General features: G+C 51.1%; 1 protein-coding gene across 4 annotated transcripts in view; it reads left to right on the forward strand.

The window, feature by feature from the left end:
- The window catches only part of LOC138503040 (myotubularin-related protein 9-like), a 564,386-nt gene that overhangs the window by 352,700 nt on the left and 186,616 nt on the right, over positions 1–25,070 (forward strand). For all 4 annotated transcript variants that reach the window (XM_069622476.1, XM_069622479.1, XM_069622478.1 and 1 more), the window contains exon 2: positions 592–846. In XM_069622476.1, the coding sequence (XP_069478577.1) occupies positions 644–846 (203 nt within the window). In that variant the 5' untranslated portion in view covers positions 592–643. The remainder of the gene's footprint in view (positions 1–591; positions 847–25,070) is intronic.

The following is a 25,070-nucleotide window of genomic DNA, read 5'->3' on the forward strand; positions in this document are numbered from 1 at the left end:
GAATCAGTGATGCACTGAGGGTTTATTGAGACCTGAAGTGTGAATCAGTAATGCACTGAGGGTTTATGGAGGCTCTGGAGCGTGAATCAGTGATGCACTGAGGGTTTATTGAGACCTGGATTGTGAATCAGTGAAGCGCTGAGGGTTTATTGAGAACTGGAGTGTGAATCAGTGATGCACTGAGGGTTTATTGAGACCGAAGTGTGAACCAGTGATGCACTGAGGGTTTATTGAGGTCAAGGGGATTAGTGAGAAATGCTGTGAGTGTTAATTAAGGACTGGGGTGAATCAGTGAGTGATTCCCTGAGAGTTTATTGAGGCCCTGGGGTGAGTCAGTGATGCACTCAGGGTTTATGGAGGCCAAGTGGATTAGTGAGGTATGCTGTGAGTGTTTAGTTAGGACTGGGGTGAAGCAGTGAGTGATTCCCTGGAGCTTTATTGAGGCCATGGGATAAATCCACAGATGTCTGTGGCCTTGTGGGTAGAGCGGGCAGGGCGTCTGTTCAATTCAATGTTTTTTTTTTTGTGGTGTTGAAAATATATCCTCTGTTTAAATGGGAATTACAACCTCCTCTCTTTGCCCCCCCACAGGTGCCTCTTCTGAAAGGCTTGGGACCTCAAGGCCTTGGCTCTTCCGGGCGCCATGGAACTGTCAGAGCTGATCAAAACCTCCCGGGTGGACAATGTCCAGCTGTCCTGCCCACTCCGGCCCTCCATCAGGGGGACCCTGTGTATCACCAGCCACCACCTGCTGCTCTCGCCCCGGGCCAGCGGAAGTGAGGAGGGAAGAAAAGGTGAGGTGGTCTTGTGGCTGCTGCACCGGAATGTGGATGCCATTGAGAAAAGGTGAGTCAGCGGGGGAGCCGGGAGTGGGGCCGGGGGCGATGAAATGACACCTCTTTCAAGCTCTGTATTAGGCTTGTTGAAGTTACACATATATGCTGGGGGAGACCCCCCAGAACCACTGTCCCCCCCCACCTTAATCATTACCCTTACCCGAAGGGTCTGGGGTCTGAGCTCAAGGGTGAGCCGCAGATGAAATGCTAGGAAGGTTGAGTGCTATACGGGCTGGAGTCGCAAGGGATTTAAGTGCGAGCCACCAGGCCGGAGGGTGTAAGTGCAGAAAGACAGGAGCTGGGCCGATTGGGTGAGGGAGGTCAGGGCCCTGAGGATCCCTGAGGGACCAGCACACCAATCACAGCAGCTGTGAAAATTAGCAGAGGAGAGATGAAGGGAAGGAGGAGGTAAAGAGGAAAGTCTTAAGGGGCTTCCGGAATTTGAGAAGATCCTGCTCAAGGCGCATGGGGAGGGGGAGGCTGTTCCATAGGAGGGAGCCCGCTGAGGAAAGTGTATGACCACCTGCCCTCTGTTTAGCAAAACACTTTACGCACAGATAGTTGGAGCCAGAGGAGCTTAGTGGTCTAGAGAGGGGGTAAGGTACAGTTGAAGATAGTGTGGTCCCGGGCCCAGGCGGCCAGACCCTGACCTTCTGGGGACTTCTTGCTCTTCTGAATACTCATGCCCGTTGGTCCATCTGGTCCATCATGTCCTGTGCAAGAGTTTTTGAGAGAGGTGGAGCGGCGCGTGGAGTGGGCGTTCTTTTGGAAAGACCAATATCGCCCAACCAAAGTGGGATCCACTCCTTTCGCAGGCAGGGGGGGTCTCAAGATACAAGAAATCTTCTACTTTCATTACTGCATCCACCAGTGCCCCTGCCCTCGTCCTCCTCCTAGCCTGGGTGGCAAAGTCTTCTGCCGGATTCCAGGGGTTTCAAGGAGGGCCGGTTGCCGCCCCAGAACAGCCGATGATGGGTCCGAGGTTGGTAGGGGGAGTATCCCCCTTGCCACGCACCCGTGCCTCCCATTGCATAGCAGGGGCAGTCACGTGAGACAGCAAAACAGTCCCAATCCCAAGTGAAAGAGAATGAAGGTTTCAATAGCCCGATCCAAATTCCCGAGACAAGGGCACTGCTTGTTGCAGTCTGTTACAAAAAGCATGTTTGTGAAAATTCTGCCTCTCTCGTGGCCGGGAATGCAGCATTGAGAATTGGCCAACCTTGAGTCTTGGAAAGGTTGCTTCCAAGTCCGGAGTCCCCCCATGGCACACTTCGTTATTGCAAAAAACAAGGGGGGTCCTGGGAGTCTCTCGGGCAGACATTAGTCCTGGTTACGAGAGACTTACCCAGAGTCTTTAGCTCACTATCTTTCACAAGGAAGAAATATCCAAAACATATCAGTCTTTGTCCTGCCCTGGGGCAGTCCAGCACCGAAATGCTAGGCAATTCTCCTCTGAACAAGAGTACCAGCAGCAGTCCCAGACACAAGTTTCGGTCTGGTTGGACCTCACCAGTAGGGTGGAGCTGTGCCTCTTTAAGAATAGTGAGCAAGGGGTCCACGTCTGGATTCGCCTAGTAACTTAGGGTGTGACCCAAAGCTACTTAAATTATGCAAAAAACAAGGGGGTTCCTGGGAAGTCCCTCTGCCAGCCATTAGTCCTGGTTACAGGAGCCTTACCGCCCTTGTTATTTGCATATTTAAGTAACTTTGGGTCTCACCCTAAGTTAGTAGGGGAATCCAGACGTGGACCCCTGGATCACTATTCTTAGAGAGGCACAGCTCCACCCTAATGATGAGGTCCAACCAGACAGAAACATGTGTCTGGGGTTGCTGTTGGTACTCTTGTTCAGAGGAGAATTGTCTAGAATTTGGGTGCTGGACTGCCCCAGGGCAGGACAAAGACTGATATATGTGGACATGTATCCTCTGTGAAAGATAGTGAGATAAATAATCTGTGTAAGGCTCTAGTCCCCAGGACTAATGTCTGGCAGAGGGACCCCCAGGACCCCCCCCTTGTTATTTACACTTCGTTATTGGCAACATTTCCCCCGCACAAGTAAACCTGCCCGCAGAATTCTGCCTTAGACAAGCATTACCTGTGTATTTAGAGTAAGGTAACATCTTATTAAAGGATTTCTTAACACAGAGGGTACACTTGCTCTGGACTCACTGGGCTAAGGGAATGGATTCCAAGATGGCGGACAGGCCACATAAAGGCTTGCCCCGGCTCTACATGAACTTGTGATGCGCAATGCATCCAGCCCCTGATAAACACCAAGACACAGGTCCATTTCCTCACCAAAGACCTAGCCCAGGGGAAGTGAGCACTGGGCTTTAAAAACCCACGTACATGGCAGAGGAAGCCCTCCTCCTCCCACCGTCTTTGCCTCTGGGAACCAAATACAACCTTCCAGAATCCTGGCACACGTGAACAGAGGGTCCCAGGAACTTCTGCCTACCTACTGCTGCTTATAGTGTATGGGGCACCTTCCCTTTACCCTCAAAATACCACGGGGGCCCACACCTGCTCAAACCCCACTTCCAGAGGTACTCAACACCATTCCTGGGGCGCCCCGGCAAACCCAACGACCCTCTGTCCCTCCACCAAGGAGATTCCCGGCATTTCTTCTCTGCCCTCAAAACACCTGTGGCCCCCCACCTGTTCATCTGTTCCACCCTGGTTCATGGAATAATTAAGAAACTCTCCTAAAGTCAGGCTCTGCATTCCTGCCGAGGAGAGGGGGCATTATGACCAAGCAACCTAAACCCACGAAGAACGCAGACATTCCCACGATGCTGCTGACGGCAGACAAAGGGAAGAAGCAGGCCCCTCCCAACTCTACACCACAGATGGACCAGGAGGGCAAAGAGACCCTCGCAACCAGAAGCGACCTACTGGCCTTTATGGGCGACATTAAATCTGAAATTAGGTCCTGCATGGCCGAACTTTCTACAAAATTGTAGCACACTGACCAGAGGGTGACGGAAGTGGAGCAAAGATTGGGAGAAGTCGAGGACCAAGCCCAAGACCACACCACGGCTATAGATGGAATCCAACACTCCATCAGAGCTCTACAAGATAGATGCAAAATCCTGGAATTTAAACAGGAGGACTTAGAAAATAGGGCCCGGCGTAATAACTTACGAATTCAAGGTATCACTGCCTCAGTCCCGGATCAAAAACTAACGGAATACGTGGGGGACTTCTTCCAGTGCCTCCTCCCAGACCTAGATAAGGTGTCAATTGGCTCGCGTTCTAGTTCTTCCGCCTCTATGTCGGACAATACCCCCTCCTCCTCACCTGTTTCTTCAGACGTGCTTTCCTGTCGATAGTCCTTTCTTTGTCGTCCTCTTCGTTTCCTTTTGAATAGATAGGGTCTTCCCCAGAGCGAAGCCACAATGGTACCCTTATTAAGAGGGCAGCAATGGGCCCCACTCCGGGACATCTCTTTGGAGAGGAAAAAGCCAGGAAGGTGGAAAAAACCTCTCAAGAAGATTGATTGGCAGGACAAGCAGAGTGGTGACTCAGCGGTTGATGGTCTCCTTAAGGTATTGGAAGAGTGGGCTGTTCCAAGCTTTTTGAAGGTCTCCAAGGCCCACAGGCGGTCCTTTCAGTAAGTATGGGAAGTGGAACAGTAATATTCCGAGGGAAATGCAGCAAAACCCAGGTAGACTGGTTCCACGAGGAAAAGTATGCAGAATACGTGGCAAGAAAGGGAAAAAGAAAGAACGAGTGCCGAAAAATGGGACGGACCCAACTCGGCGAAGGAAAGGGGAAGCCGGGTAAAAAACCAGAAAAGGGGGAGAAAGGCAAATAGCGGAGGAAACCGCAGGGAAAAGGGAAGTGGGGAAACCGCAGAGGAACGGGAGAGGGAGCAAGCAGGAAGAGAAAACAAACACAGCAGGTAAACCCAAAAGCGGAAGCGAAAGGGTTGCAACGCGACGCGTCACAGGAAGGGGAGTGGTTAAAAAGGGCCGGAGAGAGGACAGGTAAGAAAAAACAACTAGACCCACAAACCCGGAAGTAGTGAAGAGAAAGAACGGCACACCCTAATGGCCGGAAAACCTCCAAGCCCTCCATAGCCTCCATGAGGGCAGGCGCCCAAGGCGCGTGACATAAGGCCCAACTCCTATTAGATCGCACTCACAGATTACACCCACGCCGTGGAGTGGAGTTGGATTCTCCCCCCGATCTCATTACCAGGGTACACTTTTTCACCACTAAAGAAGCCATCTCATCGATCTGCCGGACCCGGGACGAGCTAATCTTTCAGGGCTCCCCACTCCAAATTTATCAGGACTTCTCCCTCCTCACTCTGCAAAAAAGGAGAGCCCTCCGACCATTGGCTCTTTTGCTCCAGGCCCAACAGGTCCGCTACAGGTGGCTCTTACCAACAGCACTACAATTCACCTACAAGGGCACCTTAAGGAGAATCAGCCACCTCGAGGACGCCGCACAAATTATGCATCCATTCTCGCCCGGGACCACTTCTCCAGGGGCTTCTGAGACTACCACAGATGGGGATCCTATGCCCACGCCAAAAGAAAAGCGAAATACATGGATGAAGGTCCCAAGGGTCAAGAGGAAGAAATGACCAAAGGCTACAAGGAGGCACATAGGCAAGAGACCAGGAAGCCATCACTTCATATACAGATATCCCGCAACCCCCGCTCAGCCGGGGCCCGAATTTGCGTGACTCTATTCTCCTTCGGACCCGGATCTCCTCGACCCTGACACCATACACTGAAACACTGCACAAGACCCGTCTTACGTATATAGCAGCGCCCCCCCCCCGACGGCTCCTGCCCACTTCCGAGGTATGTTACACCTACAAATCCTTGGAATGCCAGACACAGTCTGGCTGCAAGTTCTAGCCATGTTGGCTGACCACAGTTGCCTGGCCCAGTTGGCCTGGGGTGGTGCCGGCCCCACAAAGCTTCCCGCCCCCCCCCCCCGCGCTAGTTAACTCCCGGCCTCCCTGTTGGAGGCAGGGACTAAAAGCCCAAGCGCAGGATAATAATAATAATAATAATAATAATAATAATAATTAGGCATTTATATAGCTCTACGAACCCTCAGGTATCTGAGCGCTGCTTATTATTACCCACGGTGTGTGGTGCTCATTTATCGACCTCAGAAGGATGAAAGGTTGAGTTTGGCCCTGCCGGGATTCAAACCTGCGTTAACAGGCTCTGCACGGATGTCAAAGCGAGCGCTCTACTCGCTGTGCCACTTGACCGGCATAACAAGCAACCACGCCTATTCGAGCAATGGCTGACTCCAACCCGACCCACGCCTCTCACCTGAACCCACCAGTGGCCTCTCCCCCCACCTGGGATCATGGCATCCTGAGAGTTATTTCCCTTAACGTCAGGGGGCTGCATTCCCCCAGCACAAACGTAAATCTATTCTACAGAAGCTCCAGGATGAGGAAGCAGCTGTCAAGGAGTTCCCCCCTTCTCACCTGGGTCCGGTGTTTGCCGGTGTCTTCGATCGCTGCCTTCTTGCGAACGCTCCTGGTCTTGAACAGCGCTGCTCGAGTCTCCTCTGGTTCCAGGTTGCGTTTAGTTCCGGGATCGCGAAGTCCAGGAATCCGGGAGTCTGGGAAAGGCTAGAAATGCTCGGAACCAGGAAGGGGGAAAGGGACAGGAGCGGGTAATAGCACTGGGACAAAGGAAACAATACCGCGAGCTACGAACACACGTCTGGGCTACTCTGCAATAGCATTGAGACGCGCAGAGCCACGGAAGGCGTGGTCTATAAATAGATCACGCCGCGTTCAGCGCATGGAGCGACCAAGGGCTTCAGCTCTGGACGGCCATGTTGGAAGTAGTACGGAATGTAAGCCCCGTTGAGACAAGGACCAGGAGGTCCAAAAGGGGCGTGATCTGAAGTTCATGACAGCAGCAGTCGCCCTGCTCCAGGAAACCCACTTACTACCAGCAGACTTTGGGCGCCTGTGCTCACAACAATTCCCAAAGCAATTCATTGCTTCGGGTGGTAACAAGAAAGGGGGCACGGCAATTCTATTTTGGAAGGGGTTAAACCCCCATATCCTGGATACCAAACACTGCCTGGAGGGAAGATTTGTGGCAGTGAAATGTCTCCTGCTGGACCAGCTGTATACCTTCATCTCGGTTTACGCTCCAAATACAGGACAAATCGCATTCTATGAAACCTTGAGCGCCACCCTGGTTCCCTTCATTGAGTGCCAGACCCCACGAAGGACAGGTCACACCGGCCTCCTCTGGAGACGTAGCCCTAGCCCTCGGTCTGCTACGGTTATTCAGAACCCTGGAGGTGGTCGACTCATGGTGGGTACTCCACCCCTCAGAAAAGGACTTCACCTTCTACTCCTATGTCCACAGAACTTTCTCGAGGATTGACCTCCTCTTGACATCACCTCAGGTCCTTGCCTTCACCAACGAGGTCTCTATTGGATCGAGAATACTGTCCGATCATGCTCCAATAACCCTGGAAATCCGCATTCATAACCCGACCCCCGCTGCACGTGGTCATTGTACGACCCAATATTAAACGATATGCCAACACGGGATGCCATAGCAGCGTCAATCGCGAACATCTTCCGGGAGAACCCCAACAAAGACACCTCCCCAGCCAATACCAGGGACGCCATGAAGGCGGTCATTCAGGGGGAACTGATAGCCCGTGGAGTGGCATACCATAGGAATAAGAGGCAGACTCGTATATCCCTTGAGGAAGAGCTTCAGGAAGCGGAAGCTATCCATAAGGAGAAAGGTTGGTCTCCCAAAATACAACGAGCGCCCCGGACGGCACGGAAGAAAATCGAGGCACACTACGCCGAACATACGGCACAACTATTATCAAAGGCCAAACAATTCTACTACGTCTGGAATAATAAAGCGAACAAGCTGATGGTAGCAAAACTCGCCAAAATCAAGAGGAATAACACCATTATTGGACTACGAGACCCCCAGGGCACTATCCAATACTCTGAGCCCGAAAAACTACGACTAGCGACCGAGCATCTTATGCAAGTAATGTCCGCGCCACCACAAAACCTGCAGGAACCGACATAATACCTACAGAAGGCCACCCTCTCTCAGCTGAAGTCCTCAGCCCGAGACATCCTGGATGCACCAATCTCAGGAGAAGAGGTGGAAGAGGCTATAAAAACCCGTAAATGTAGAGCCCCCGGACCAGACGGATATACCACCAAATTCAACAGAATCTTTGGACATCAATTATTACCACCGTTGGTGAATCTCTTCAACTCCTTCCGGAGCACGGGCACTATAACCCCCTCCATGCAAGAATCTATCACAGTCCTCTTGCCTAAACCTGGAGGGGACCCAGCGAACCCAGCATCCTACAGACCTATTGCATTGCTGAATATTGATGCCAATATCTATTCTAAGGTCCTGGCGACACGCCTCTCCCTCATTCTGCCTGACATAATCTACCCAGACCAGACCGGATTAATCAAAAACAGAGCAACAAGTGATAATATTCGCAGAACACTGGACCTGGTGGACCTGGCCACCCGAGACTCACAAGGCCTGGCGCTTCTAGCTCTCGACGCCACCAAAGCATTCGATAAGGTGGACTGGACCTTCATGAACCTCACCCTAGAAGCCTTTGGCTTCGGACCGGAGTTCTGAGCCATGGTCCTGGCGAATTACAAATCACCAAAGACCCTTCTGAGAATCAACGGCACCCTTTCCACTCCAATCCCCCTGACCAGTGGGACCAGGCAGGGATGCCCGCTATCACCACTTCTATTCGCCTTGATCATGGAAACCTTCGCCCAAAGAATCAGACTAAATGACTCCATCAAGGGGCTCCAGGTCGGGCCCTCTCAACACAAAGTAGTTCTTTATGCAGACGATGTCCTACTTACCATCTCACAGCCCTGCCACTCACTGAAACACGCCCTGGCCGAGATAAGAGATTACAGAAGAGTTACTGGCTTCTCCATCAACTTCAACAAATCCCCAGCTCTTGGGATAGGCCTGACCCAGTCGGAAAAGGAAATCTTGACCCTGTTATGCCCCATTCAGTGGAAAGCCACGCCAATTCCCTACCTGGGGGTTCAAATCCCGGCAAACCCAAAGGATGTCTACCGTGTAAACTTTCCCCCTCTCTTTAAGGAACTGGCAGATGACTTGAAGCAATGGAAATTACAGGAAATCTCACTGATGGGCCGCATCACTGCCTGTAAGATGAACCTTCTTCCCAGATTCCTATATGCCTGCTCATCACTCCCAGTGCCTATCCCACTGCTGGCTCTTCGGGACCTCCAGAGGAATATGTTGTGATTTATTTGGAGGGGGGAAAAACCTGGAATCCCCCTAAGAACGATGCTAGGGAATGCCAGATTGGGCGGCCTAGGAGTGCCCGACCTACAAGGATACTAGTTGGCAGCGCAACTGGCGAACACCCAGGCATGGCGGATATCCTCTGACCGCCCGAGATGGGTGGAACTTGAACAGTCTCGTCTATCCTTCCCCCTACGTTTTCTCCCACACATTCCACCACCTATGCGGCAGAGAGAGAGACGGCTGCTCGCCACCGGGCACACTGTAGACACATGGGACAGAGTGCTAAGGAAAAAAGGGGTCCCGAGAGGACTGAGCCCCTCATCACCGGTATTCCATAACCCAATGGTACGAACCCCCGGAACTTTAAGAACTGGATTGCAGGGGGCTTGGAGTCACTGGGGCAACTGTTCGTGAGGGGGAACCATGCACCTTCATTCAATGCAAAAAAGCCTTTCAACTTCGCGGGACAGACAGGTTTTCCTACATCCAGCTTCGCCACTGGTGCTCCCACCCACAAACTTGTCTCACAGCAGCTCGCCCTCCTACAGCACTGGAATTAACCTTGATGGACCTCCCGTCCCGAGGTAAGATCTCTGCCTTATATAAATGTTTCCAGGGGGACTTCCTCGCTTCTAAAACCCATGCTATGGCGCAAAGGGAGGCAGACCTAGGCCATGCCATAGAGGACCAGACCTGGGCGGACATTTGGTCTCGGGCCCATTTATCCTCAGCCTGCATCACCAACAGGGAATGCGCTTATAAAATATTGCTACACTGGTACTACTCCCCCCTGAGGCTCCACCACATGAACCAATCCCTGGACCCGGCATGTTGGAGACAATGCGGACACACGGGGTCCTTCCTCCACATGTGGTGGACGTGCCCACACGCCCAACAGTTTTGGAGACAGTGCCTGAGTATCACTGAAGATAATTCCCAAACGACGCTCCCCCTAGAGCCTGAACCTATTCTGCTGGGTGTTCCGTTCCCTGGAATATACTCGAGGTCTGGAGCTAAAGCCAAGCTCCTCTCCTAATGCCTTCTAGCAGGAAGAATAACAATTGCCCACTCCTGGAAAGCTAGGGAAGGACCACTCCTACCCCTCTGGTGGACCAAAATATGGGGTATCCTCATCGCAGAGAAGGTGACAGCGGCTAAGGCAGGGACTCTGCACCGCTTCCAAAACATTTGGGGCCCATTTCTTGATTACAACCAAAAATTCCCAGCCCTCATATACAAGCCCCAGCAGGCCAAGCGGATCCTGTGCAGCGGGAGTACACCCAACGAGGGGGGCGAAGCATAAGAATGGAGGGGAGGGAGCCCCAACCCTCAGGACCCTAACGGGACAGACATTCATAGTGGGGGGTGGGGGAGGGAGGGAGGGGGATGTGACTGGAATGTTGAAGTTATGCATAACTATACTTGTTTCCTGCCTTGTTTCAAAATAAACATTAAAAAAAAACACGTACAGTCTGGTACTCTCAGTGTTCCAAGAAAGAAGGCTAGAGAGTGAAGACTAAAGAAGTGTGGGAAGTACAAAGAGCAGACAGATGAAGATGGGGAGAGGTTGGAGATAAGAGAGGAGAGAAGGAGGTTGGTGATGGAGATCAGGTGGTTGGTGATCTAGATCAGGTGGTTGGAGTACAGCAAGAAGTTGGCAGAGGTGCTTAAGAGGTTGGTGCACTGCGGAAGGAGGTTGGATGGGAGAACAGCAGGTAGTTGATAAACATCAGAAGGTTGGTGGAGAATGGTAGGAGGTTGCTGTAGAACGGAAGGTAGTTGGTAAACATCAGAAGGTTGGTGGAGAATGGTAGGAGGTTGGTGGAGAACAGCAGGTAGTTGGTAACCATCAGAAGGTTGCTGGAGAATGGTAGGAAGTTGGTAGAGAATAGCAGGTAGTTGGTAAACATCGGAAGGTTGGTGGAGAATGGTAGGAGGTTGGTAGAGAACAGCAGATAGTTGGAAAACATCAGAATGTTGGTGGAGAATGGTAGGAGGTTGGGGGGGAACAGCAGGCAGATGGTAAACATTAGAAGGTTGGTGGAGAATGGTAGGAGGTTGGGGGAAACCGCAGGAAGTTGGTAAACATCAGAAGGTTGGTGGAGAATGGTAGGAGGTTGGTGGAGAACAGCAGGTAGTTGGTAAACATCAGAAGGTTGGTGGAGAATGGTAGGAGGTTGGTGGAGAACAGCAGGTAGTTGGTAAACATCAGAAGGTTGGTGGAGAATGGTAGGAGGTTGGTGGAGACCAGCAGGCAGATGGTAAACATCAGAAGGTTGGTGGAGAATGGTAGGAGGTTGGGGGGAACCGCAGGAAGTTGGTAAACATCAGAAGGTTGGTGGAGAATGGTAGGAGGTTGGGGGGAACAGCAGGAGGTTGGTGGAAAACACAGAGGTTGGTGGAGAGACAGCAGGTGGCTGGAGAAGGTTGCAGCGTTGATGGGAGTTTTGGAAGAAGGTGATTGGAGGAATTAAAGAAGAGGGAAACACAGCTTGCTGGAGACTGGCACATCTCGAGTTATCAGAGGAAGCAAGGAGGGGGCTTGGGAAACAGGGGGAGACACCAAGGCCTATACATTAAGACCTGGCAGCCAGACTGAACAGGAAAGCGCAAGGAGGCTTAGTTGCCCAAGGCGGGCATTAGAGGAGGCAGAAGGAACAAGTACCCACCGGGGAGTATTGCACAGGTTAAGAGAGACAAGGGGGGAGTCCCCAGGCAAGGAGCAGAAAGTCAAGGGGCCTCTCTGTGATGGTGGGTGCTCACCTCCTCCAAGAGCCTGGGAGTACCTAGACGGACATTTAAGAAGAAGGGTTGGGGAGGATCCTGCCCAGCTGCAAGAGAAGGGGGTTCGGGAACCCCGCGGGTGCGCAAGGCAGGCCCTGTCAAGGAGAGATGTGAGGGACTGGGCACTACAGCCGGGGGGGGGGGCACTACAGCCGGGGGGACACAGACTCGGGGCTGACATTCACTGATCAGGCATCTCTGATGATGGCAAGCTGCAGGGGTGCTTGTAATGATGATTGAGCGTGAGAGTCACTGATGATGGCGAGCTGCAGGGGTGCCTGTAATGATGATTGAACGTGAGAGTCTCTGATGATGACGAGCGGCAGGGGTGTTTGTAATGATGATTGAGTGTAAGAGTCTCTTTGATGAAGGCGAGCTGCAGGCGTGCTTGTAATGATGATTGAGCATGAGAGTCTCTCTGATGAGGGCGAGCTGCAGGAGTGCTTGCAATGATGATTGAGCGTAAGAGTCTCTGATGATGGTGACCTGCAGGGGTGCTTGTAATGATGATTGAGCGTGAGAGTCTCTCTGATGATGGCGAGCGGCAGGGGTGCCTGTAATGATGATTGAGTGTGAGAGTCTCTCTGATGATGGCGAGCTGCAGGGGTGCTTGCAATGATGCTTGAGCGTGAGAGTCTCTGATGATGGCGAGCTGCAGGTATGTCTGTAATGATGATTGAGCATGAGAGTCTCTGATGATGGCGAGCTGCAGGGGTGCTTGCAATGATGCCTGAGCGTGAGAGTCTCTGATGATGGCGAGCTGTAGGTGTGCCTGTAATGATGATTGAGCATGAGAGTCTCTGATGATGATGAGCTGCGGTGGTGCCTGTAATGATGATTGAGCGTGAGAGTCTCTGATGATGGTGAGCTGCAGGGGTGCCTGTAATGATGATTGAGTGTGAGAGTCTCTGATGAAGGCGAGCTGCAGGGGTGCTTGCAATGATGAATGAGCGTGAGAGTCTCTGATGATGGCGAGCTGCAGGCGTGCTTGTAATGATGATTGGGCGTGAGAGTCTCTGATGAAGGCAAGCTGCAGGAGTGCTTGTAAGGATGATTGAGCGTGAGAGTCTCTGATGATGGCGAGCTGCAGGGGTGCTTGTAGTGATGATTGAGCGTGAGAGTCTCTGATGATGGCGAACCGCAGGGGTGCTTGTAGTGATGATTGAGCGTGAGAGTCTCTGATGATGGCGAGCTGCAGGGGTGCTTGTAATGATGATTGAGCATGAGAGTCTCTGATTATGGCGAGCTGCAGGGGTGCTTTCAATGATGTTTGAGAGTCTCTGATGGCAAGCTGCAGGAGTGCTTGTAAGGATGATTGAGCGTGAGAGTCTCTGATGATAGCGAACTGCAGGGGTACTTGTAGTGATGATTGAGCGTGAGAGTCTCTGATAATGGCAAGCTGCAGGGGTGCTTGTAGTGATGATTGAGCGTGAGAGTCTCTGATGATGGCGAGCTGCAGGGGTGCTTGTAATGATGATTGAGCGTGAGAGTCTCTGATGATGGCGAGCTGGAGGGGTGCTTGTAATGATGATTGAGACGTGAGAGTCTCGGATGATGGCGAGCTGCACGGGTGCTTGTAATGATGATTGAGCGTGAGAGTCTCTGATGATGACGAGCTGCAGGGGTGCTTGTAATGATGATTGAGCATGATAGTCTCTGTGGATGATGAGCTGCAAGGGTGCTTGTAATGATTGAGCGTGATAGTCTCTGATGATGAGGAGCTGCAGGGGTGCTTGTAATGATGATTGAGCGTGAGAGTCTCTGATGATGGTGAGCTGCAGGGGTGCTTGTAATGATGATTGAGCATGAGAGTCTCTGATGAAGGCAAGCTGTAGGAGTGCTTGTAAGGATGATGGAGCGTGAGAGTCTCTGATGATGGCGAGCTGCAGGGGTGCTTGTAGTGATGATTGAGCGTGAGAGTCTCTGATGATGGCGAGCTGCAGGGGTGCTTGTAGTGATGATTGAGCGTGAGAGTCTCTGATGATGGCGAGCTGCAGGGGTGCTTGTAATGATGATTGAGCGTGAGAGTCTCTGATGATGGCGAGCTGCAGGGGTGCTTGCAATGATGCTTGAGAGTCTCTGATGATGGCAAGCTGCAAGAGTGCTTGTAAGGATGATTGAGCGTGAGAGTCTCTGATGATGGCGAACTGCAGGGGTACTTGTAGTGATGATTGAGCGTGAGAGTCTCTGATAATGGCAAGCTGCAGGGGTGCTTGTAGTGATGATTGAGCGTGAGAGTCTCTGATGATGGCGAGCTGCAGGGGTGCTTGTAATGATGATTGAGCGTGAGAGTCTCTGATGATGGCGAGCTGGAGGGGTGCTTGTAATGAGGATTGAGACGTGAGAGTCTCGGATGATGGCGAGCTGCACGGGTGATTGTAATGATGATTGAGCGTGAGAGTCTCTGATGATGACGAGCTGCAGGGGTGCTTGTAATGATGATTGAGCGTGATAGTCTCTGTGGATGATGAGCTGCAGGGGTGCTTGTAATGATTGAGGGTGATAGTCTCTGATGATGACGAGCTGCAGGGGTGCTTGTAATGATGATTGAGCGTGAGAGTCTCTGATGATGGTGAGCTGCAGGGGTGCTTGTAATGATGATTGAGCATGAGAGTCTCTGATGATGGCGAGCTGCAGGGGTGCTTGTAATGATGATTGAGCATGATAGTCTCTGATGATGGCGAGCTGCAGGGGCACCTCTAATGATGATTGAGCGTGAGAGTCTCTGATGATGGCGAGCTGCAGGGGTGCTTGTAATGATGATTGAGCGTGAGTTTCTCTATGATGATGGCGAGCTGCAGGGGTGCTTGTACTGATTATTGAGTGTGAGAGTCTCTGATGATGGCGAGCTGTAGGGGGGCTTGTAATGATGATTGAGTGTGAGAATCTCTGATGATGATGAGCTGCAGGGGTGCTTGTAATGATGATTGAGTGTGAAAGTCTCTGATGATGACGAGCTGCAGGGGTGCTTGTAATGATGATTGGGCGTGAGAGTCTCTGATGATGGCGAGCTGCAGGGGTGCTGGTAATGATGATTGAGCGTGAGAGTCTCTGATGATGGCGAGCTGCAGGGGTGCTTGTAGTGATGATTGAGCATGAGAGTCTCTGATGATGGCGAGCTGCAGGGATGCTTGTAATGATGATTGAGGGTGAGAGTCTCTGATGATGGCGAGCTGCAGGGGTGCCTGTAATGTTGATTGAGCATGAGAGTCTCTGATGATGGCGAGCTGCAGGGGTGCTTGTAATGATGATTGAGCGTAGGGGTCTCTCTGATGATGGTGAGCGGCAGGGGTGCTTGTAATGATGATTGAGCGTGAGAGTCTCTGATGATGGCGAGCTGCAGGGGTGCTTGTAATTGTGATTGAGTGTGAGAGTCTCTGATGATGGCGAGCTGCAGGGGCACCTGTAATGATGAATGAGCATGAGAGTCTCTGATGATGGCGAGCTGCAGGGGTGCTTGTAATGATGATTGAGCGTGAGAGTCTCTGATGATGGCGAGCTGCAGGGGTGCTTGTAATGATGATTGAGCGTGAGAGTCTCTGATGATGGCGAGCTGCAGGGGCACCTGTAATGATGATTGAGCGTGAGAGTCTCCGATGATGACGAGCTGCAGGGGTGCTTGTAATGATGATTGAGCGTGAGAGTCTCTGATGATGATGAGCTGCAGAGGTGCTTGTAATGATGATTGAGCGTGAGAGTCTCTGATGATGATGAACTGCAGGGGTGCTTGTAATGATGATTGAGCGTGAGAGTCTCTGATGATGGCGAGCTGGCGGGGTGCTTGTAATGATGATTGAGCGTGAGAGTCTCTGATGATGGCGAGCTGCAGGGGTGCTTGTAATGATGATTGAGCGTGAGAGTCTCTGATGATGGTGAGCTGCAGGTATGTCTGTAATGATGATTGAGCATGAGAGTCTCTGATGATGGCGAGCTGCAGGGGTGCTTGCAATGATGCCTGAGCGTGAGAGTCTCTGATGATGGCGAGCTGTAGGTGTGCCTGTAATGATGATTGAGCATGAGAGTCTCTGATGATGATGAGCTGCGGTGGTGCCTGTAATGATGATTGAGCGTGAGAGTCTCTGATGATGGTGAGCTGCAGGGGTGTCTGTAATGATGATTGAGTGTGAGAGTCTCTGATGAAGGCGAGCTGCAGGGGTGCTTGCAATGATGAATGAGCGTGAGAGTCTCTGATGATGGCGAGCTGCAGGCGTGCTTGTAATGATGATTGGGCGTGAGAGTCTCTGATGAAGGCAAGCTGCAGGAGTGCTTGTAAGGATGATTGAGCGTGAGAGTCTCTGATGATGGCGAGCTGCAGGGGTGCTTGTAGTGATGATTGAGTGTGAGAGTCTCTGATGATGGCGAACTGCAGGGGTGCTTGTAGTGATGATTGAGCGTGAGAGTCTCTGATGATGGCGAGCTGCAGGGGTGCTTGTAATGATGATTGAGCATGAGAGTCTCTGATTATGGCGAGCTGCAGGGGTGCTTTCAATGATGCTTGAGAGTCTCTGATGGCAAGCTGCAGGAGTGCTTGTAAGGATGATTGAGCGTGAGAGTCTCTGATGATGGCGAACTGCAGGGGTACTTGTAGTGATGATTGAGCGTGAGAGTCTCTGATAATGGCAAGCTGCAGGGGTGCTTGTAGTGATGATTGAGCGTGAGAGTCTCTGATGATGGCGAGCTGCAGGGGTGCTTGTAATGATGATTGAGCGTGAGAGTCTCTGATGATGGCGAGCTGGAGGGGTGCTTGTAATGATGATTGAGACGTGAGAGTCTCGGATGATGGCGAGCTGCACGGGTGCTTGTAATGATGATTGAGCGTGAGAGTCTCTGATGATGACGAGCTGCAGGGGTGCTTGTAATGATGATTGAGCATGATAGTCTCTGTGGATGATGAGCTGCAGGGGTGCTTGTAATGATTGAGCGTGATAGTCTCTGATGATGAGGAGCTGCAGGGGTGCTTGTAATGATGATTGAGCGTGAGAGTCTCTGATGATGGTGAGCTGCAGGGGTGCTTGTAATGATGATTGAGCATGAGAGTCTCTGATGAAGGCAAGCTGCAGGAGTGCTTGTAAGGATGATGGAGCGTGAGAGTCTCTGATGATGGCGAGCTGCAGGGGTGCTTGTAGTGATGATTGAGCGTGAGAGTCTCTGATGATGGCGAGCTGCAGGGGTGCTTGTAGTGATGATTGAGCGTGAGAGTCTCTGATGATGGCGAGCTGCAGGGGTGCTTGTAATGATGATTGAGCGTGAGAGTCTCTGATGATGGCGAGCTGCAGGGGTGCTTGCAATGATGCTTGAGAGTCTCTGATGATGGCAAGCTGCAGGAGTGCTTGTAAGGATGATTGAGCGTGAGAGTCTCTGATGATGGCGAACTGCAGGGGTACTTGTAGTGATGATTGAGCGTGAGAGTCTCTGATAATGGCAAGCTGCAGGGGTGCTTGTAGTGATGATTGAGCGTGAGAGTCTCTGATGATGGCGAGCTGCAGGGGTGCTTGTAATGATGATTGAGCGTGAGAGTCTCTGATGATGGCGAGCTGGAGGGGTGCTTGTAATGAGGATTGAGACGTGAGAGTCTCGGATGATGGCGAGCTGCACGGGTGATTGTAATGATGATTGAGCGTGAGAGTCTCTGATGATGACGAGCTGCAGGGGTGCTTGTAATGATGATTGAGCGTGATAGTCTCTGTGGATGATGAGCTGCAGGGGTGCTTGTAATGATTGAGCGTGATAGTCTCTGATGATGACGAGCTGCAGGGGTGCTTGTAATGATGATTGAGCGTGAGAGTCTCTGATGATGGTGAGCTGCAGGGGTGCTTGTAATGATGATTGAGCATGAGAGTCTCTGATGATGGCGAGCTGCAGGGGTGCTTGTACTGATTATTGAGTGTGAGAGTCTCTGATAATGGCGAGCTGTAGGGGGGCTTGTAATGATGATTGAGTGTGAGAGTCTCTGATGATGATGAGCTGCAGGGGTGCTTGTAATGATGATTGAGTGTGAAAGTCTCTGATGATGACGAGCTGCAGGGGTGCTTGTAATGATGATTGGGCGTGAGAGTCTCTGATGATGGTGAGCTGCAGGGGCACCTGTAATGATGATTGAGCGTGAGAGTCTCTTATGATGGCGAGCTGTAGGGGCGCTTGTAATGATGATTGAGCGTGAGAGTCTCTGATGTTGGCGAACTGCAGGGGTGCTTGTAATGATGATTGAGCGTGAGAGTCTCTGATGATGGCGAGCTGCAGAGGTGCGTGTAATGATGATTGAGCATGAGAGTCTCTGATGATGACGAGCTGCAGGGGTGCTTGTAATGATGATTGAGCGTGAGTTTCTCTATGATGATGGCGAGCTGCAGGGGTGCTTGTACTGATTATTGAGTGTGAGAGTCTCTGATAATGGCGAGCTGTAGGGGGGCTTGTAATGATGATTGAGTGTGAGAGTCTCTGATGATGATGAGCTGCAGGGGTGCTTGTAATGATGATTGAGTGTGAAAGTCTCTGATGATGACGAGCTGCAGGGGTGCTTGTAATGATGATTGGGCGTGAGAGTCTCTGATGATGGCGAGCTGCAGGGGTGCTGGTAATGATGATTGAGCGTGAGAGTCTCTGATGATGGCGAGCTGCAGGGGTGCTTGTAGTGATGATTGAGCATGAGAGTCTCTGATGATGGCGAGCTGCAGGGATGCTTGTAATGATGATTGAGGGTGAGAGTCTCTGATGATGGCGAGCTGCAGGGGTGCCTGTAATGTTGATTGAGCATGAGAGTCTCTGATGATGGCGAGCTGCAGGGGGGCTTGTAATGATGATTGAGCGTGAGAGTCTCTGATGATGGTGAGCTGCAGGGGCACCTGTAATGATGATTGAGCGTGAGAGTCTCTTATGATGGCGAGCTGTAGGGGCGCTTGTAATGATGATTGAGCGTGAGAGTCTCTGATGTTGGCGAACTGCAGGGGTGCTTGTAATGATGATTGAGCATGAGAGTCTCTGATGATGGCGAGCCGCAGGGGTGCTTTTAATGCTGATTGAGTGTGAGTGTCTCTGATGATGACGAGCTGCAGGGGTGCTTGTAATGATGATTGAGCGTGAGAGTCTCTGATGATGGCGAGCTGCAGAGGTGCGTGTAATGATGATTGAGCATGAGAGTCTCTGATGATGATGAGCTGCAGGGGTGCTTGTAATGATGATTGAGCGCGAGAATCTCTGATGATGGTGAGCTGCAGGGGTGCTTGTAATTGTGATTGAGCGTGAGAGTCTCTGATGATGGCGAGCTGCAGGGGCACCTGTAATGATGAATGAGCATGAGAGTCTCTGATGATGGCGAGCTGCAGGGGTGCTTGTAATGATGATTGAGCGTGAGAGTCTCTGATGATGGCGAGCTGCAGGGGTGCTTGTAATGATGATTGAGCGTGAGAGTCTCTGATGATGGCGAGCTGCAGGGGCACCTGTAATGATGATTGAGCGTGAGAGTCTCCGATGATGACGAGCTGCAGGGGTGCTTGTAATGATGATTGAGTGTGAGAGTCTCTGATGATGATGAGCTGCAGAGGTGCTTGTAATGATGATTGAGCGTGAGAGTCTCTGATGATGATGAACTGCAGGGGTGCTTGTAATGATGATTGAGCGTGAGAGTCTCTGATGATGGCGAGCTGCCGGGGTGCTTGTAATGATGATTGAGCGTGAGAGTCTCTGATGATGGCGAGCTGCCGGGGTGCTTGTAATGATGATTGAGCGTGAGAGTCTCTGATGATGGCGAACTGTAGGGGAACCTGGAATGATGATTGAGTGTGAGAGTCTCTAATGATGGCGAGCTGCAGAGGTGCTTGTAATGATGATAGAGTGTGAGAGTCTCTGATGATGACGAGCTGCAGGAGTGCTTGTAATGATGATTGAGCGTGAGAGTCTTTCTGATGATGTTGAGCTGGCGGGGTGCTTGTAATTATGATTGAGCGTGAGAGTGTCTGATGATAGTGACCTGCAGAGGTGCTTGTAATGATGATTGAGCGTGAGAGTCTCTGATGATGGCGAGCTGCAGGGGTGCTGGTAATGATGATTGAGTGAGAGAGTCTCTGATCAGGGCGAGTTGCAGGGGTGCTTGTAATGATGATTGAGCATGAGAGTCTCTGATGGTGAGCTGCATGGGTGCTTGTAATGATGATTGAGCGTGAGAATCTCTGATTATGGTGAGCTGCAGGGGTGCTTGTAATGATGATTGAGCATGAGAGTCTCTGATGATGGCGAGCTGCAGGGGTGCTTGTAATGATAATTGAGGGTGAGAGTCTCTGATGATGGCGAGCTGCAGGGGTGCTTGTACTGATGATTGAGCATGAGAGTCTCTGATGATGACGAGCTGCAAGGCGTGCTTGTAATGAAGATTGAGCGTGGCAGTCTCTGATGATGGCGAGCTGCAGGGGCACCTGTAATGATGATTGAGCGTGAGAGTCTCTGATGATGACAAGCTGCAGGGGTGCTTGTAATGATGATTGAGCGCGAGAATCTCTGATGATGGCGAGCTGCAGAGGTGCTTGTAATGATAATTGAGTGTGAGAGTCTCTCTGAATGATGGCGAGCTGCAGAGGTGCTTGTAATGATGATTGAGCGTGAGAGTCTCTGATGATGGCGAGCTGCAGGGGTGCTTGTAATGATGATTGAGCATGAGAGACTCTGATGATGACAAGCTGCAGGGGTGCGTGTAATGATGATTGAGCGCGAGAATCTCTGATGATGGTGAGCTGCAGGGGTGCCTGTAATGGTGACTCAGCATGAGAGTCTCTGATGATGACGAGCTGCAGGGATGCTTGTGATGACAATTGAGCGTGAGAGTCTCTCTGATGATGGCGAGCTGCAGAGGTGCTTGTAATGATGATTGAGCGTGAGAGTCTCTGATGATGGCGAGCCGCAGGGGTGCTTGTAATGATGATTGAGCATGAGAGTCTCTGATGATGGTGAGCTGCAGGGGTGCTTGTACTGATGATTGAGCGAGAGAATCTCTGATGATGGTGAGCTGCAGAGGCACCTGTAATGGTGATTGAGCATGTAAGTCTCTGTTGATGACGAGCTGCAGGGGTGCTTGTAATGATGATTGAGTGTGAGAGTCTCTCTGATGATGGCCAGCTGCAGAGGTGCTTGTAATGATGATTGAGCGTGAGAGTCTCTGATGATGATGAGCTGCAGGGGTGCTTGTGATGATGATTGAGCGCGAGAATCTCTGATGATGGCGAACTGCAGGGGTGCCTGTAACGGTGATTGAGCATGAGAGTCTCTGATGATGACAAGCTGCAGGGGTGCTTGTAATGATGCTTGAACCTGAGAGTCTCTGATGATGATGAGCTGCAGGGGTGCTTGTAGTGAAGATTGAGCGTGAGAGTCTCTCTGATGATGGCGAGCTGCAGAGGTGCTTGTTATGATGATTGAGCGTGAGAGTCTCTGATGATGATGAGCTGCAGGGGTGCTTGTAATGGTGATTGAGTGTGAGTGTCTCTGATGTTCATGAGCTGCAGGGGTTCTTGTAATGATGATTGAGTGTGAGAGTCTCTCTGATGATGGCGAGCTGCAGAGGTGCTTGTAATGATGATTGAGCGTGAGAGTCTCTGATTATGATGAGCTGCAGGGGTGCTTGTAATGATGATTGAGCGCGAGAATCTCTGATGATGGCAAGCTGCAGGTGTGCCTGTAATGGTGATTAAGCATGAGAGTCTCTGATGATGACAAGCTGCAGGGGTGCTTGTAATGATGATTGAGCTTGATAGTCTCTCTGATGATGGTGAGCTGCAGTGGTGCTTGTAATGATGATTGAGCGTGAGAGTCTCTGATGTTGGCGAACTGCAGGGCTGCTTGTAATGATGATTGAGCGTGAGAGTCTATGATGATGGCGAGCTGCAGGGGTGCTTGTAATGATGATTGAGCATAGGGGTCTCTCTGATGATGCCAAGCTGCAGGGGTGCTTGTAATGATGATTGAGCGTAAGAGTCTCTGATGATGGCGAGCTGCAGGGTCGTTTGTAATGATGATTGAGCATGAGAGTCTCTGATGATGGCGAGCTGCAGGGGTGCTTGTAATGATGATTGAGCATGAGAGTCTCTGATGATGGTAAGCTGCAGGGGTGCTTGTACTGATGATTGAGCGAGAGAATCTCTGATGATGGTGAGCTGCAGAGGCACCTGTAATGGTGATTGAGCATGTCAGTCTCTGTTGATGACGAGCTGCAGGGGTGCTTGTAATGATGATTGAGTGTGAGATTCTCTCTGATGATGGCGAGCTGCAGAGGTGCTTGTAATGATGATTGAGCGTGAGAGTCTCTGATGATGATGAGCTGCAGGGGTGCTTGTAATGATGATTGAGCGTAAAAGTCTCTGATGATGGCGAGCTGCAGGGTCGTTTGTAATGATGATTGAGCGTGAGAGTCTCTGATGATGGCGAGCTGCAGGTGTGCTTGTAATGATGATTGAGCGTGAGAGTCTCTGATGATTGCGAGCTGCAGGGGTGCTTGTAATGATGATTGAGCGAGAAAGTCTCTGATGATGGTGAGCTGCAGGGTTGCTTGTAATGATGATTGAGCATAAGAGTCTCTCATGATGACAGGCTGCAGGGTCGTTTGTAATGATGATTGAGCGTGAGAGTCTCTGATGATGGCGAGCTGCAGGGGTGCTTGTAATGATGATTGAGTGTGAGAGTCTCTGCTGATTGCGAGCTGCAGGGGGGCTTGTAATGATGATTGAGCGTGAGAGTCTCTGATGATGGTGAGCTGCAGGGGCACCTGTAATGATGATTGAGCGTGAGAGTCTCTTATGATGGCGAGCTGTAGGGGCGCTTGTAATGATGATTGAGCGTGAGAGTCTCTGATGTTGGCGAACTGCAGGGGTGCTTGTAATGATGATTGAGCATGAGAGTCTCTGATGATGGCGAGCCGCAGGGGTGCTTTTAATGGTGATTGAGTGTGAGTGTCTCTGATGATGACGAGCTGCAGGGGTGCTTGTAATGATGATTGAGCGTGAGAGTCTCTGATGATGGCGAGCTGCAGAGGTGCGTGTAATGATGATTGAGCATGAGAGTCTCTGATGATGATGAGCTGCAGGGGTGCTTGTAATGATGATTGAGCGCGAGAATCTCTGATGATGGTGAGCTGCAGGGGTGCCTGTAATGGTGATTAAGCATGAGAGTCTCTGATGATGACTAGCTGCAGGGGTGCTTGTAATGATGATTGAGCTTGAGAGTCTCTCTGATGATGGCGAGCTGCAGGGGTGCTTGTAATGATGATTGAGCGTGAGAGTCTCTGATGTTGGCAAACTGCAGGGGTGCGTGTAATGATGATTGAGCGTGAGAGTCTCTGATGATGGTGAGCTGCAGGGGTGCTTGTAATGATGATTGAGCATAGGGGTCTCTCTGATGATGCCGAGCTGCAGGGGTGCTTGTAATGATGATTGAGCGTGAGAGTCTCTGATGTTGGCAAACTGCAGGGGTGCGTGTAATGATGATTGAGCGTAAGAGTCTCTGATGATGGCGAGCTGCGGGGTCGTTTGTAATGATGATTGAGCGTTAGAGTCTCTGATGATGGCGAGCTGCAGGGGTGCTTGTAATTATGATTGAGCGTGAGAGTCTCTGTTGATTGCGAGCTGCAGGGGTGCTTGTAATGATCATTGAGCGAGAAAGTCTCTGATGATGGTGAGCTGCAGGGTTGCTTGTAATGATGATTGAGCGTGAGAGTCTCTGATGATGGTGAGCTGCAGGGGCACCTGTAATGATGACTGAGCGTGAGAGTCTCTGATGATGGCGAGCTGTAGGGGCGCTTGTAATTATGATTGAGCGTGAGAGTCTCTGATGTTGGCGAACTGCAGGGGTGCTTGTAATGATGATTGAGCATGAGAGTCTCTGATGATGGCGAGCTGCAGGGGTGCTTATAATGATGATTGAGCGTAGGGGTCTCTCTGATGATGCCGAGCTGCAGTGGTGATTGTAATGATGATTGAGCGTAAGAGTCTCTGATGATGGCGAGCTGCAGGGTCGTTTGTAATGATGATTGAGCGTGAGAGTCTCTGATAATGGCGAGCTGCAGGGGTGCTTGTAATGATGATTGAGTGTGAGAGACTCTGATGATTGCGAGCTGCAGGGGTGCTTGTAATGATGATTGAGCGAGAGAGTCTCTGATGATGGTGAGCTGCAGGGTTGCTTGTAATGATGATTGAGCGTGACAGTCTCTGATGTTGGCAAGCTGCAGGGGTGCTTGTAAAGATGATTGAGTGTAGGGGTCTCTCTGATGATGGCGAGCTGCAGGTGCACCTGTAAGGATGATTGAGCGTGAGAGTCTCTGATGATGGCGAGCTGTAGGGGCGCCTGTAATGATGATTGAGCATGAGAGTCTCTGATGATTGCGAGCTGCAGGGGTGCTTGTATTGATAATTGAGCGAGAGAGTCTCTGATGATGGTGAGCTGCAGGGTTGCTTGTAATGATGATTGAGCGTGACAGTCTCTGATGTTGGCGAGCTTCAGGGGTGCTTGTAAAGATGATTGAGCGTAGGGGTCTCTCTGATGATGGTGAGCTGCAGGGCTGCTTGTAATGATGATTGAGCGTGACAGTCTCTGATGTTGGCGTGCTGCAGGGGTGCTTGTAAAGATGATTGAGCGTAGGGGTCTCTTTGATGATGGCGAGCTGCAGGGGCGCTTGTAATGATTATTGAGTGTGAGAGTCTCTGATGATGGTGAGCTGTAGGGGTGCTTGTAATGGAGAGAGTCTCTGATGATGGCGAGCTGCACGGGTGCTTGTAATGATGATTGAGCGTGAGAGTCTCTGATGATGGCGAGCTGCAGGGGTGCTTGTAATGATGATTGAGCATGAGAGTCTCTGATGATGGCGAGCTGCAAGGGTGCTTGTAATGATGATTGAGCGTGAGAGTCTCTGATGATGGCGATCTGCAGGGGTGCTTGTAATGATTATTGAGCGTGAGTCTCTGATGATAGCGAGCTGCAGGGGTGCTTGTAATGATGATTGAGCATGAGAGTCTCTGATAATAACAAGCTGCATTGGTGCCTGGAATGATGATTGAGCATGACAGTCTCTGATGATGGCGAGCTGCAGGGGTGCTTGTAATGATTATTGAGCGTGAGAGTCTCTGATGATGGCGAGCTGCGGGGGTGCTTGTAATGATGATGGCTGAGCTC

This window comes from Ambystoma mexicanum, chromosome 11 (genome assembly GCF_040938575.1).
Source record: "Ambystoma mexicanum isolate Mex_15411 chromosome 11, UKY_AmexF1_1, whole genome shotgun sequence".
In the NCBI taxonomy this organism is placed as follows: Eukaryota; Metazoa; Chordata; class Amphibia; order Caudata; family Ambystomatidae; genus Ambystoma; species Ambystoma mexicanum.